This window comes from Argentina silus, assembly GCF_951799395.1.
Source record: "Argentina silus genome assembly, chromosome: 22".
NCBI classification, from domain to species: Eukaryota; Metazoa; Chordata; class Actinopteri; order Argentiniformes; family Argentinidae; genus Argentina; species Argentina silus.
In genome coordinates, this window is record NC_139676.1 from 5,945,176 (window position 1) to 5,958,069 (window position 12,894).

Genomic DNA, 12,894 nt, shown 5'->3' on the forward strand with positions numbered 1-12,894 from the left:
CCAGATCCCTGGTAAGCAGAAATGTAAAATATAACTACCTTCCCACCCCTCATCCCGCTGCAGCGCCTTGCCAGAGATGGAGTCAGTCCCAGTTTCTGCTGGGCGGTAGTGTTATTGATGGATGTTTCTGGAAGGCTGTGTGTTTTTTTCCCCAGGATGGCGGACCCAAATGTTCCCTCAGCATAACAGCTCTCTGTTTATGTGTTTATGTTGTTGTTGGTCTTGCATAGGGCGGTGTTAGCAAGCTGAGCTAAAGCCTGGGCATTCGTTTTGGGGTGCTAACTAAGTCTTAGCTAGTTTTAGGTGCTAACTAAGTCTTAGCTAGTTTTAGGTGCTAACTAAGTCTTAATTAAGTTTGAGTGCTAACTAAGTTTTAGCTAGTTTTAGGTGCTAACTAAGTCTTAGCTAGTTTTAAGTGCTAACTAAGTCTTAGTTAAGTTTGAGTGCTAACTAAGTCTTGCTAGTTTTAGGTGCTAACTAAGTCTTAGCTAGTTTTAAGTGCTAACTAAGTCTTAGTTAAGTTTGAGTGCTAACTAAGTCTTGCTAGTTTTAGGTGCTAACTAAGTCTTAGCTAGTTTTAAGTGCTAACTAAGTCTTAGTTAAGTTTGAGTGCTAACTAAGTCTTAGCTAGTTTTAGGTGCTAACTAAGTCTTAGCTAGTTTTAAGTGCTAACTAAGTCTTAGTTAGGTTTGAGTACTAGCTACGTCTTAGCTTTGTGTGCTAACACAGACGAGTTTTCAAACAACAAGCTGAGATACTGGACCCCAGGGGAGGTTGGTGGAGATAGAAATCTAAGGACGGGCTCATTGTAATGCACGGAACGGAATAAGGAACGGTATCAAACACGTGTGCTAACAATGTATCTGTTGTTTTCTCTTGTCTTCCATCAGGTTGTCTGTTTGAAGACGAGCTATGCAGGCCTTATGAGATCTGTGTCAATGGTGAGTTTTTATCAATCTCTTTATTATTGATTATTATTGATCAATGATTTTACCGTGAGTTCGGAAAGGAATGTTAACATTAGTTTCTGTCAGACAGACACAAAACAACCCGTATAAATCAATCGTGCACAATCTCTTCAGTCTTGAATGGATATGTACAACAGAGCCATGAATTAATCATCTAAAGACATTCATCTCACTATGAGAGAGAGAGAGGGAGGGAGGGAGAGAGGAAGGGAGGGAGAGAGAGAGAGAGAGAGAGGAAAAAGAGAGAGAGAGAGAGGGAGAGACAGACAGACAGAGAGAGGGAGAGAACAACCAACTTCAAACAGATCAATGGCACCTCATCTCCTCAGTGTTGAAGGACCAGTCCATTAAAAGGAGGCACAGGTGGGCCACAGAACCATTGATAAGAGAACCCCACTGTCACAACACACAGCTGATGAAACTACCTCCTCCTCCTCTCTCCTCCTCTCTTCCTCTGAGCTTCTAACACTCTCTCATACTTCACTCCCTCGGAATTAATTGACTCATTTCCTGTCTCTGTAGCTGCCCTTTCAGATGTCTCACTCTCATCTAAGTCGGATAGTGGCAAAAACAATATCCCGTGCTATGAAAAAAAAAGAAGAAAAATCATATTCACAGAGAACCTATTTTTATCGCAACACGCTTGGGCTCAGGGAGGCGGGCGTAGCGTCTGTGTTTGGTCTACGGTAGCTACTCTGCCTGGCAGCTGCCCGCCTGCCTGCCCGCCTGCCCGCCTGCCTGCCTGCCCGCCCGCCTGCCTGGGTATGACCTGAATTAACCGGACTGAGAGGAGAGAGTGTCTCGCCTTTGTTACGGCGATAGATAGTATTTTTTTTATTTCTATTCCACCTTTATCGATCCAGGTGAGAGTCTCATTGAGATCGAATCTATTTCTTCGAGACAGACCCTGGAATAGGGGACGAGACAGAGGGGAAGCCTAATGAACAGCTTTCTCCTTACACGAATCACACATGAATAATTGACCTTGTTAGGAGAGAGAGCGCTGGCTCTGTCACGACTCCAGCACTGCAGTGGGAGGCGGCCTAACTCCCAGCTTATCTGTATGTGTGTGTTTAACCTCTGTTGAACCAGGTAAGTCACAGAGAAACACATTCTCCTCCGCTGATTCACGTGAATCATTCAGAAGAGATTGTGTCGGGTTTTTTTGGCACAACGGGAGCGGTGCGTAGGAAATGGGTGTACTCTGCCCAGGTTAGAATGGCCATACAAATAGAATGAATAGAACGGCATGGAATCATTCTATTTCTAAGATTCCGGCAGCCTCTCTTGGCTTAGAGTCGCTCCACAGGTTAGAACGACCATAGAAATACAATGAATAGAACAGCATACATTTTACATTACATTACATTTACAATTTAGACATTTAGCAGACGCCGTCATCCAAAGCAACTTACAACAAGTACATTTGTCTAAGGAAGTGAATCATCTATACATCAGTCATCATAAGAAAAACAAATCTATGCTAGGACCCGGGGCCATTGAATATCATCAGGGGAGAGGGGGGGAAAAGAGCTGATAAACCAGAGACCGAGTGTAGCGCAGTGGGTTTGGGAGGAGTGGTAGCAGTGTTGGCGAGAGGTAGAGAGAAAGAGCCGCGAATGTCATCAACCTTTTTTTTCAAAGTAGCTGACAAAGTCATCCACAGACAGGGAGGAGGGAGGAGGGGGAGGAGGTGGGTTGAGGAGTGAGGACAATGTGGAGAACAGTTTCCTTGGGTCAGAGGCAGAGGGTTGAATTTTAGAATGGTAGTAAGAAGCTTTAGCAGCTGATGCAGAGGAGGTGTAGTTGAGGAGGAGAGAGAGATACGGTTTTAGGTCATCTGGGAGGCCGGTTTTACTCCATTTCCTCTCAGATGCCTGGAGTGTAGAATCATTGTATTTCTGACGTATTTTAGGCGTAATCATAAAAAGAAAAACCCTGATGGTCTGATAGACAAATGAGGAGCATGCATCATGGCTTTTCTGTTAAAACAAAGAGGACTTTTTAAAAGGGCTCCTCTTGGAATGAGTGACTGTCGTGAGCGCTGATCCAGTCTGGCTTCCCTTGACCTGGTTTGGTTGGACACCTGCGCCTGTGCTTACGTACACGCTGTAGCTGACTATACCCAGACAGCCTACAGCTCTCCTCTTTACCCCATGGCTATCTGATAGATGAGAGGTGGTAGGGAGGGGGAGGGGGGGGGGGGGGTGGGGGTGGATGGAGGGAGGGAGGGGGGGGGGATGGAGGGAGGGAGAGAGAGGAAGGGTGAGAAAGAGAGAGATAAAGCGCACGAGAAAAGAAAAACGAGAGAGAAAGAGAGAAGGAGCGGTGATGAAGGAGAAGAGGAAGAGGAGGAGTAGAGGTGTTGTTGCTCACACCTTTCCTCAACCACCTCTGAAGAGGAAGGTTACACTTGTCTCTGACTCACCCCGAATCACCCCCACATGGCCACAGCGTCCCAGACGTCCCAGGCGTTTTGATATGATGTGATTATACAACACATTTGTTTTGATATTTGTATCCGAGACGTCTTCTATGGTTTTAACGTCAACGACAGAAAGCCTGGTGTGATGTGTGATGTGTGTGTGTGTGTGTGTGTGTGTGTGTGTGTGTGTGTGTGTATGTGTGTGTGTGTGTGTGTGTGTGTGTGTGTGTGTGTGTGTGTGCCGTAGGCCTCCCCGGAGGGAACGCTGTTGTCAACCTTCAGGAAAAACAAACAAAACAAACACACACGCACACAGATTGACGCGCTGCCTAGCAACAGCATGCTCGGAGGGTACGGCGGCAACTCCCTTTCGTTGTCGGAGCTGTGACTGATTACGATTTTATATGGGATGAGGGGAGGAGGGGTGAGGGGGTGGAGGGGGGGGTGTGGTCAGGGGGGTAAGGAGGGATGAGGTCAGAGGGGGGAGGGTGAGGAGGGGTAAGGAGAGGAGGGGGAAAGTCAGAGGGGGGAGGGTGGGGTGAGGAAGGGTGAGGTCGGGGGTGTGAGGGGAGGAGGGGTGAGGAGAGGAGGGGGAAAGTCAGAGGGGGGAGGGTGAGGAAGGGTGAGGTCGGAGAGGAGGAGGGGTGAGGAGGGGTAAGGAGGGGTGAGGCTAGGTCAGGCTGACACTTGGAACATGCTGTGATTTCACCTTAGGCTTTTGTCCTTTGTTTTTCCCTCCCTCCCTCCCTCCCTCCCTCCCTCTGTGGTGAACCAGGGTTAATGGTAGTTGTCAAGTTACCCAGACGTGACACTGCCCTGTCAGGTGGTCCAGCGTGTGACTGACAGACTGGCACTTATTAGGGCACAGAGCAGTTCTCCCTCTCTCTCTCTCTGTCTCTCTCTCTCTGTCTCTCTCTCTCTCTCTCTCTCTTTCTCTTTCTCCCCCTCTCTCCCCCTCTCCCTCTCTGTCTCTCTCTCTCTCTCCCCCCTCTCTCTCCCTCCCTCTCTTCCTCTCCCCCTCTCCCTATCTCCCTCTTGGCAGTAGTATACGTATTCCATGCAGAACAATATCCATAACATTTATCCATAACAGTTATAATTCCTAGAACGGACACATCCCCTCAGATACACCAAAGATGTCCACCGATTTCTTCATCAATCGGTGTCGGTTTGAGCAGGATTGTGGGCCGTGTCATTCTAGTTCTAGTGCTGTTTCACAGTTGAGGATAGCGAACACACTTCTCGTGAATGAAGTGCGGCCCTCGGGCTTTCGTTATATGAAGAGGAGGCGATGCGGCTGTTCTCCGTTTCAAAGCACGTCTCCCAAACACGTCTCCTTACGGCAAGGGCCGGGCCAGACTCTGGTTAGCAGGATAGAGAGCCTCCTCTTGATCAGTGACTTGACATTTTCACTCTGACATTCTGTCTGAAGAGGGGAGGAGGAGGGGAGGAGGAGGAGGAGGAGGAGGGGAGGAGGAGGAGGAGGGGGAGACGAGACTGACCAAGTGGAGTGTGTTCTCCCGTCTCATGACTGTCAATTCCCTGTCCTCTGCAGGCGGTCGGGGTCTGGCCGGGGAGATAAGACCCCCAGTCTGTCACTGGAGGGCTGAGGCAAGGTCCTGGTGGCTTTATATACTGCCCCCTACCTGTCACTTTGTGTAGGTGCCGTTCAAGAGCATACCAAACAATATTTTAAGGGTACATTTTTTAATGGATGTTTCCATCATTTTTTTTTTTGCTGACAGTACCCAAACCGAGATGTATTATACTGCATGCATACATACACACACACACACACACACACACACACACACACACTGCATACATATACACACACACACACACACACACACACACACACACACACTGCATGCATACATACGCACACGCATGCACGCACGCACACACACACACAGCCTGGGAACAAGTGTTGCATAGGTTCAGCTCTGTAGTGTGGATTAGGGATAAGTCTGGAGCCGAACCGAACCGAGCTGAGCTGTACTGGGCTGGCCTGAGTTACACATCCACCACAGCTGCTGTAATAGTGCTGGACAGGACTATGTTAAAAGTAAATATCCCAGCCAGCACAGTATGGTTCAGGTCGGCCCTGTCGTGTGTGAAGACCTACAACAAGACAGAACCAGTACAGTCACACACAGATCTTGCTTTGCCAGATGACCTTCATTCCCCAGACTGTCATTTGCTTCACTGATGAAACGGTGTTTACTTTTCTGAAGTGAAATGAAGCAACATTCTGGCGCCAAGCAAAGGGTTACCGCATGTGCGGAGGCTGCAATGGAGGCTGGTGGAGGTAGACATCGGAGGACGGGCTCATTGTAATGGACGCAACGGAAATGAGGAACGAGCCCTGTCCTCCGATGTCTACCTCCACCAGCCTCCCCTGGTCTCCTGGTCTCACTGTTGATCCTAGTCTCCGTCATTGCCAGTGTAATTGGGCTTAGAGGACTGGGTGTGGCCTCTCTCTGGGTGGAGGAGGGAGGGGAGGTGAGGTGAGGTGAGGGAGGTCCGGCTGGGTGGGTGGAGGGAGGGAGGGAGGAGAGCGTCAGACACTGTTCCCTGAGCGTGACCTATTTACCTCACCCATTTCCAGTCTGAGGTTGAAAGGGAGGCTGCTGTCTGATAACATATCTATAATGTGAGGTAGTTAAAGATTAATCGGTCTGTTGTTGCGGGGGTTGAGGTAACAGGTAAAAGTGGTGCATTTGTAATCTTTTTTCAATTGTTGTTTAATAGCTGCTGAACTGGGTAGTGTCGCATGCGTTCCAGGAGAGGCTGGCGGAGGTGGGCATCGGAGGGCGGGCTCATAACAACGCACGGAAGGAGAATGAGGAACGCTATCATGCATGCGTGTTTGATACCGTCCCTCATTCCGTTCCATTCGTCATTAAAACGAGGCCGTCCTCCGATGCCCACCTCCGCCGTTTGCTCTGTTGCTCAGAAGGCTAAGTTGACCGCACGTGAACGGCGGCAGTAAGCGTTTTAGTCACGCGACTGTTATCAACAACGCGGGGGGGGATGAATACCTTCCATCCAGACGAGAGCACATTCACCCTGTCTTCACCCTCATTGTTGATGGTTCAGCCTTGAAATTGATTAAACACTACCATCCACTCCACCCCCCCCCCCCCACCCCCACCCCACCCCCACCCCCCCCCTTCCCGAGCATCAGGACACAAAACCCCAGTCGAGCATCAGGAAAGAAACAAAAGCCCAAAACTTAGCCAAGCTCTCTCTAATGGTTCAGATAGGGAGCTAGCTACGTGTGGAAGACCCAATTAATCTTCCTTTTCAGGCGTCTTGTTTGGTTGTTGGTTTGTTTGTCTTGTTTCGTTTCGGTTTGCTTGTATTGACGCGACGGAGCGTGTTCCATTTGCTTTAGGGATATTTATTTGTCTGGGGTGAAGTCGGAACGAAACGTAAGTGCTTGCTGATTAACACACACTCGCGGTTCGTTTTTCATTTTTCATGACTAACCCTCTCATGCCGTCAAGGTTTGATTAAATGCGCTTCTTGAAGAGGATGTGGAAAGAGGATATGGGGATATATATTTGAGAAGGGATATTTATAAACTTCCTGTATCAAATAACTGAAATGGACCTCTCAGCCAATCAATGTATGGCAAACATGACTTCAACATGAGTTGATCGCTGTTGATCGTTTTCCCCCCCAGGACAGAGAAAGCCTTAGGAGGCCGTCCTGCTTCTCTCAAATCAATTGACTTTGCAACGACAGAGAGAGGCACATGTCTTGTACGGGGTGTGGAACTGTGGGCTAAATCAAATCAAATCCAATCAAGCTTTATTCATACAGCACATCTCATACACGGACGCAATACAATTCGCTTTACAACAAACATTTCTAAAAACAGAGAGAAGAGAGAGAGGACAAAATGAATAAAAAGACAACCAGATAAAAAAACAAAAGGTAATATGGTTAAAAAAGTATGAAAGCCGTGGGAGTTGAAACCATAAAAAGTAAACGTAATTCCTATTCCTCCTCGTATTAAAGTCTCTAGTTCTTCTGTTGTGCGTCCCTGTCGGGGGTTTTGCTGTCTCAGCAGAAAGATGGTGTTGGATGAGTTATTTTATTCATGCTTGCCTTGCTAATCAAACTCAGGGGGGAAAGGGACATTTCCATACAATTTTCAATATATCAAGTGGGGCTACACACACACACACACACACACACACACACACACACACACACACACACACACACACACACACACACACACACACATACAGTATACGTACGCGAGTGCACACGCACACACACACACACACACACACACACACACACACACACACACACACACACACAAACTATACAATTAATCATAGAAAATGTACACTATAAATCAGCTCTTAAAGGATCATCTGTCCTGGTGCTCATTAAGTCAACGATGATATTTCTGCTCGGAGTCATAAATATCCTGATATATGGCTCTGGTACGCTATAGTAGGTTAGTGAGAACACCTCCTCCTACAGAACACACAGCAGGTCAGGGGAGGCTGCTGGAGGTAGAAATCGGAGGATGGGCTCAGTGTAATGCATGGAATGGAATAAGGAATGGTATGAAACATGTGTGGAGGCTGGTGGAGGTAGAAATCGGGAGAGTAATGCATTCCTCATTCCGTTCCATGAGGTACAATGAGCCCGTCCTCCGATTTCTACCTCCGTCAGCCTCCCCAGGTGTATCTCCTGATGATGAAGACAGGAAGGGGCTTTGAAGTGGTGATTCCTGAAACACTCTTGAGTACAAACGCAACCGCCGACAAAAGAGGTTGCTGCTTTCTCTCTCTCCATTCACGATGCTCTCTCTCTCTCTCTCTCTCTCTCTCTCTCTCTCTCTCTCTCTCTCCGTTCATGATGCCCTCTCTCTCTCTCTCTCTCTCTCTCTCTCTCTCTCTCTCTCTCTCTCCGTTCACAATGCTCCCTCCCTCTCTCTCTCTCTCTCTCTCTCTCTCTCTCTCTCTCTCCGTTCACAATGCTCCCTCTCTCTCTCTCTCTCTCTCTCTCTCTCTCTCTCTCTCTCCGTTCACAATGCTCCCTCTCCCTCTCTCTCTCTCTCTCTCTCTCTCTCTCCGTTCACAATGCTCCCTCTCTCTCTCTCTCTCTCTCTCTCTCTCTCTCTCTCTCTCTCTCTCTCTCTCTCTCTCTCCGTTCACAATGCTCCCTCTCTCTCTCTCTCTCTCTCTCTCTCTCTCCGTTCACAATGCTCCCTCTCTCTCTCTCTCTCTCTCTCTCTCTCCGTTCACAATGCTCCCTCTCTCTCTCTCTCTGATTAGCTACAAAGAACAAAACACTCAACAAGGCGTAGCCATGGCAACGGCCAACAGAGAGAGGGAGAGAGAGAGAGAAAGGGAGAGGGGAGAGGCCTAAATTGGCCCATTACCCAGCTGTGTCCCTAGTGACTTAGTGAGCATGTCGTGATCGAACATGGGACGGAGGGATGGAGGGGTGGAAGGGTGGATGGAGGGATGGAGGGATGGACGCTCACAGTGAGGAGGAGAGCATTCTGGCCTCTGATTATAAACATGCCTGCTTGTCTGTTTCTCTCTCTCTCTCTCCACAAGCTCTATATATAGACACGCTAATGCAGACTGAATGAAGAGAAATGTTTTAATTTTTTTGTCGAAAAGAAGGGGGGAGGGCAGGGCAAAGGAGAGGAGAGGGCAGGGTAGAGGAGAGGAGGAGGGAGGTCAGGGCAGGGCAGAGGAGAGGAGAGGAGAGGAGGGGAAAGAAGAGGAGAGGAGAAGAAAGGAGAGAAGAGGGAAGGAAGATGAGAGGAGGGGCGGGGAGAGGAGAGGAGGAGAAGAGGAGGAGAGAGGAGAGGGTAGGGCAGGGCAGAGAAGAGGGGAGGAGGGAGAAGAGGAGAGGGGAGGACAGAGGAGAGAAGAGGAGAGGAGGGAAGAAGAGGGAAGGGAGAGGAGATGAGATGAGGGGAGAGGAGAGGAGGGGAGAGGGCAGGGGAGGAGGAGGGAGGAGGGGAGAGGGGAGAGTAGAGTCCATTCCACCCTCCATCTCGACACTGAAGCCTAATGAACTGGATCAAGACCTTTTAAACAGAGCTAGCCCCCCCAGGGCCCGGCTTGGCCAGGGTTACGAGTCGATCCCAGAGACACCGCTCAACAAGATCGATGGTTCTGGCATCTACCGGCACAGTCTGGTGCGTTTGTTCACACTGAGCTGGATGGGAAGTAAAAGTCCCCCTCTGGCAGTACTGGCTAGGCCACAGTTGATTGGCTCCCGCTCCCACAGAGCGCTCTATTAGCTTTAGCCTCACTTGCGGACGATTAGGCCCATCGACTACACACACACACACACACACACACACACACACACACACACACACACACACACACACACACACACACACACACAGACACACACACACACACACACACACACACACACACACACACACACATTAGTGCTCTGTGGTCTGTACTGTGGCATGCTGCCAGAGAGGTAGAGGTACAGAATTACAATGAGCCCGTCCTCCAATTTCTACCTCCGCCAGCCTCCCCTGGTCTCCAGCTCTATACAGACAAGGTGTACAGGAGAGGGGTGATGCATTAAGATAAACACTGAGTTTTTCTTTTTAGCTTTGAAGGGTTTTTAGCCTTTCATCACTAGGAAGCGTAGTGTAGTGTCTAGTGTGCAGACTGTAGTGTGTAGTGTCTAATGTCTAGTGTGTAGTGTTTGGTATCTAGGGGGTAGTGTGTAGTGTGTAGTGTCTAGTATCTAGGGAGTAGTGTGTAGTGTGTAGTGTCTAGTGTCTAGGGAGCAGTGTGTAGTGTCTAGTACCTAGGGGGTAGTGTGTAGTGTGTAGTGTGTAGTATCTAGGGGGTAGTGTCTAGTATCTAGGGTGTAGTGTGTAGTGTGTAGTGTCTAGTGTCTAGTATGTAGTATACAGAGCGATGGTGGCCACCTAGCCATGTCAACGACAGCCCACCCGTCAGGCGACCACCAGGTACCCGCGCTACTGGTTACACCCAGACTCCACCCAACCTCTCCTCGGTCATGACTCAGCACCCCCCCCTCCCCCCACCCACCTCACCCCCCCCTCCCACCCACATGGCCTTTAGATCCTCACTTTCTCTAATCCGGAGCATAAATCACGTTGAAGGAGGGTCTGGCACTGAGTTACGGCCCCCGGGTAGCGAACGCGGCCCGAGATGGATGAGAGAAAACGCCGGGACGGACTTAAATATGCACGGGGCGTAATTACGAGTCATAATTCATAAAAAATGTTGCCGACTCGCCGCAAACCGCCCGGGAACGGGAGGTACGGGGCGGATATGGAAGCACGTGTCTGTGAGATGCTAAGGTGATCGTAGTGATGATTTAGCTGGCGTCGTCTGGCAGTAACGTAGGGGATTCTGACGCCCGCCCACGCGTCATGTCATTGAGGACTTCATGTGGCGATACGGGCGTGATGGAGCTGACTGGAGGGAGGGACGCAGGTGGAACCGGCAGGGGTCAAACGGGGTCATATACCGAACAGGCTGAGAGACAGGGAGGGAGAGAGGGAAGAGGAGAGAGAGAGAGAGGGAGGGAGGGAGGGGAGAGAGAGAGAGGGAGGGAGGGGAGAGAGAGGGGGGGGGGGGGAGAGAGAGAGAGAGAGGGAGAGAGCAGGAGAGAGCTGTGTGGTCAATGGAGTGCACACTGCTTAATTGCGACGCTTACAATGGGCTCGCGTCTAAAAATAGACCAGGTCGGCGTTTCCATGGAGAGTTGCCGTTTGTTACGTAACCCAAACAGAGGAGCATCCCATAGTGAGTATTGATTCCTTTGACCCTTTGTTCACCACAGTAACAGCATCCAATCATGATTGGGGAAGGAATTAAAAGTGCTTTTACGGCTGGTTTCGTCCGCTTCATCACTGCAATAAACACATTTCCACCTGGCTGCACCAGGATGGCAACAATTTGGCTAGTCATCTACACGGCAACAGAGGTGTTGAGGTGTTCATTGTTTACTTAGGAAATGAACTCATTGAACGGGTCACCGCGATGCTCTCCCATCTCATGTTGTAATAGGCCGAGTGCAGCCTGTATATTCATATGTGTAGGGGCTATATGTGTGTGTGTGTGTGTGTGTGTGTGTGTGTGTGTGTGTGTGGGTGTGGGTGCGTACAATAGTGGACAATAAAGCACTCTATTCTTCTAAGTGCAGTGGTTATTTCTATTCTATTATGTTCTTGTCTAGACAGCGGTGGGTATGAAATATGGAGCCTTCTGTATTTCCTCTTCAGAACGCATTGCCACACAGCAAACAGTGTCTAGCTTGCTGATAGGTTGTCTCCCGAAGCCAGACTCTCCATAAACAGAGAGATGAGATGCTGGGCTCTGAGATTAGCCGATAAGACGAGATGAGCCGTCAGAGATAAGGCCTCTCTATTGATGTGCTGCCGCTTATCACGACGCCGCTGATAGCATCCTGTCCAAATCTGAGAGGAGAGGAGCATTAGCCCCTGCTGAAGAAAAACGTCTTAAATCTCGGAAGAAGGATCTAGAAGCGTCGGTTGTTTGGGTACTGGGAGGAGAGTCGTTTACTGCTTTTGTGAACGATTGCTGTAGAAACAGTGGGAGGTTTCATGAGAAACCCAGACTCTCTCTCTCCTCAAAAGAAATCAACTGATATTGTCTCAAATCTCTCGCTCTTGCCTCTCGTAAGACTGTTAAAATGTGAGCTGCTGGGTGATACGCAAGTTGTATAATCATACTGCGGAGAGCAGACACCAACTGTACATACGTGTATTCATGTGTTTTCTTCTGTACTTGTATGTTCATGTATGTTTCTTGTCCTCCTCTCTCCAGATGGCATGTTCGGGAGGTGCAACTCTGCTCCGGTGACTGACGTCTACACGTATGACGTGTCTCCGTCCGTGGTGCAGCGCTTCAGGACCCTGCTGCAGAAGCTCTCTCACAGAGGTACGTACCAGAGTCTCACAGAGTCTCACAGAGGTACGTACCAGAGTCTCACAGAGGTACGTACCAGAGTCTCACAGAGGTACGTACCAGAGTCTCACACAGGTACGTACCAGAGTCTCACAGAGGTACGTACCAGAGTCTCACAGAGGTACGTACCAGAGTCTCACAGAGGTCCGTACCAGAGTCTCACAGAGGCACGTACCAGAGTCTCACAGAGGTATGTACCATCCTCTCACAGAGGTACGTACCAGAGTCTCACAGAGGCACGTACCAGAGTCTCACAGAGGTACGTACCAGAGTCTCACAGAGGCACGTACCAGAGTCTCACAGAGGTACGTACCAGAGTCTCACAGAGGTACGTACCAGAGTCCCACAGAGGTACGTACCATAGTCTCACAGAGTCTCACAGAGGTACGTACCAGAGTCTCACAGAGGCACGTACCAGAGTCTCACAGAGGTACGTACCAGAGTCTCACAGAGGTACGTACCAGAGTCTCACAGAGGTACGTACCATAGTCTCACAGAGTCTCACAGAGGTACG

The 12,894-nt window shown here is 49.4% G+C and overlaps 1 protein-coding gene across 1 annotated transcript in view; it reads left to right on the plus strand.

Moving 5' to 3' along the window:
• Positions 1-12,894, plus strand: part of slco5a1b (solute carrier organic anion transporter family member 5A1b) — a gene marked incomplete at its 5' end in the record, with an annotated part of 66,051 nt that overhangs the window by 12,450 nt on the left and 40,707 nt on the right. Inside the window, 2 exons of the mRNA XM_083694335.1 lie at positions 891-941; positions 12,240-12,353. Coding sequence (XP_083550461.1) covers positions 891-941; positions 12,240-12,353 — 165 coding nt within the window. The remainder of the gene's footprint in view (positions 1-890; positions 942-12,239; positions 12,354-12,894) is intronic.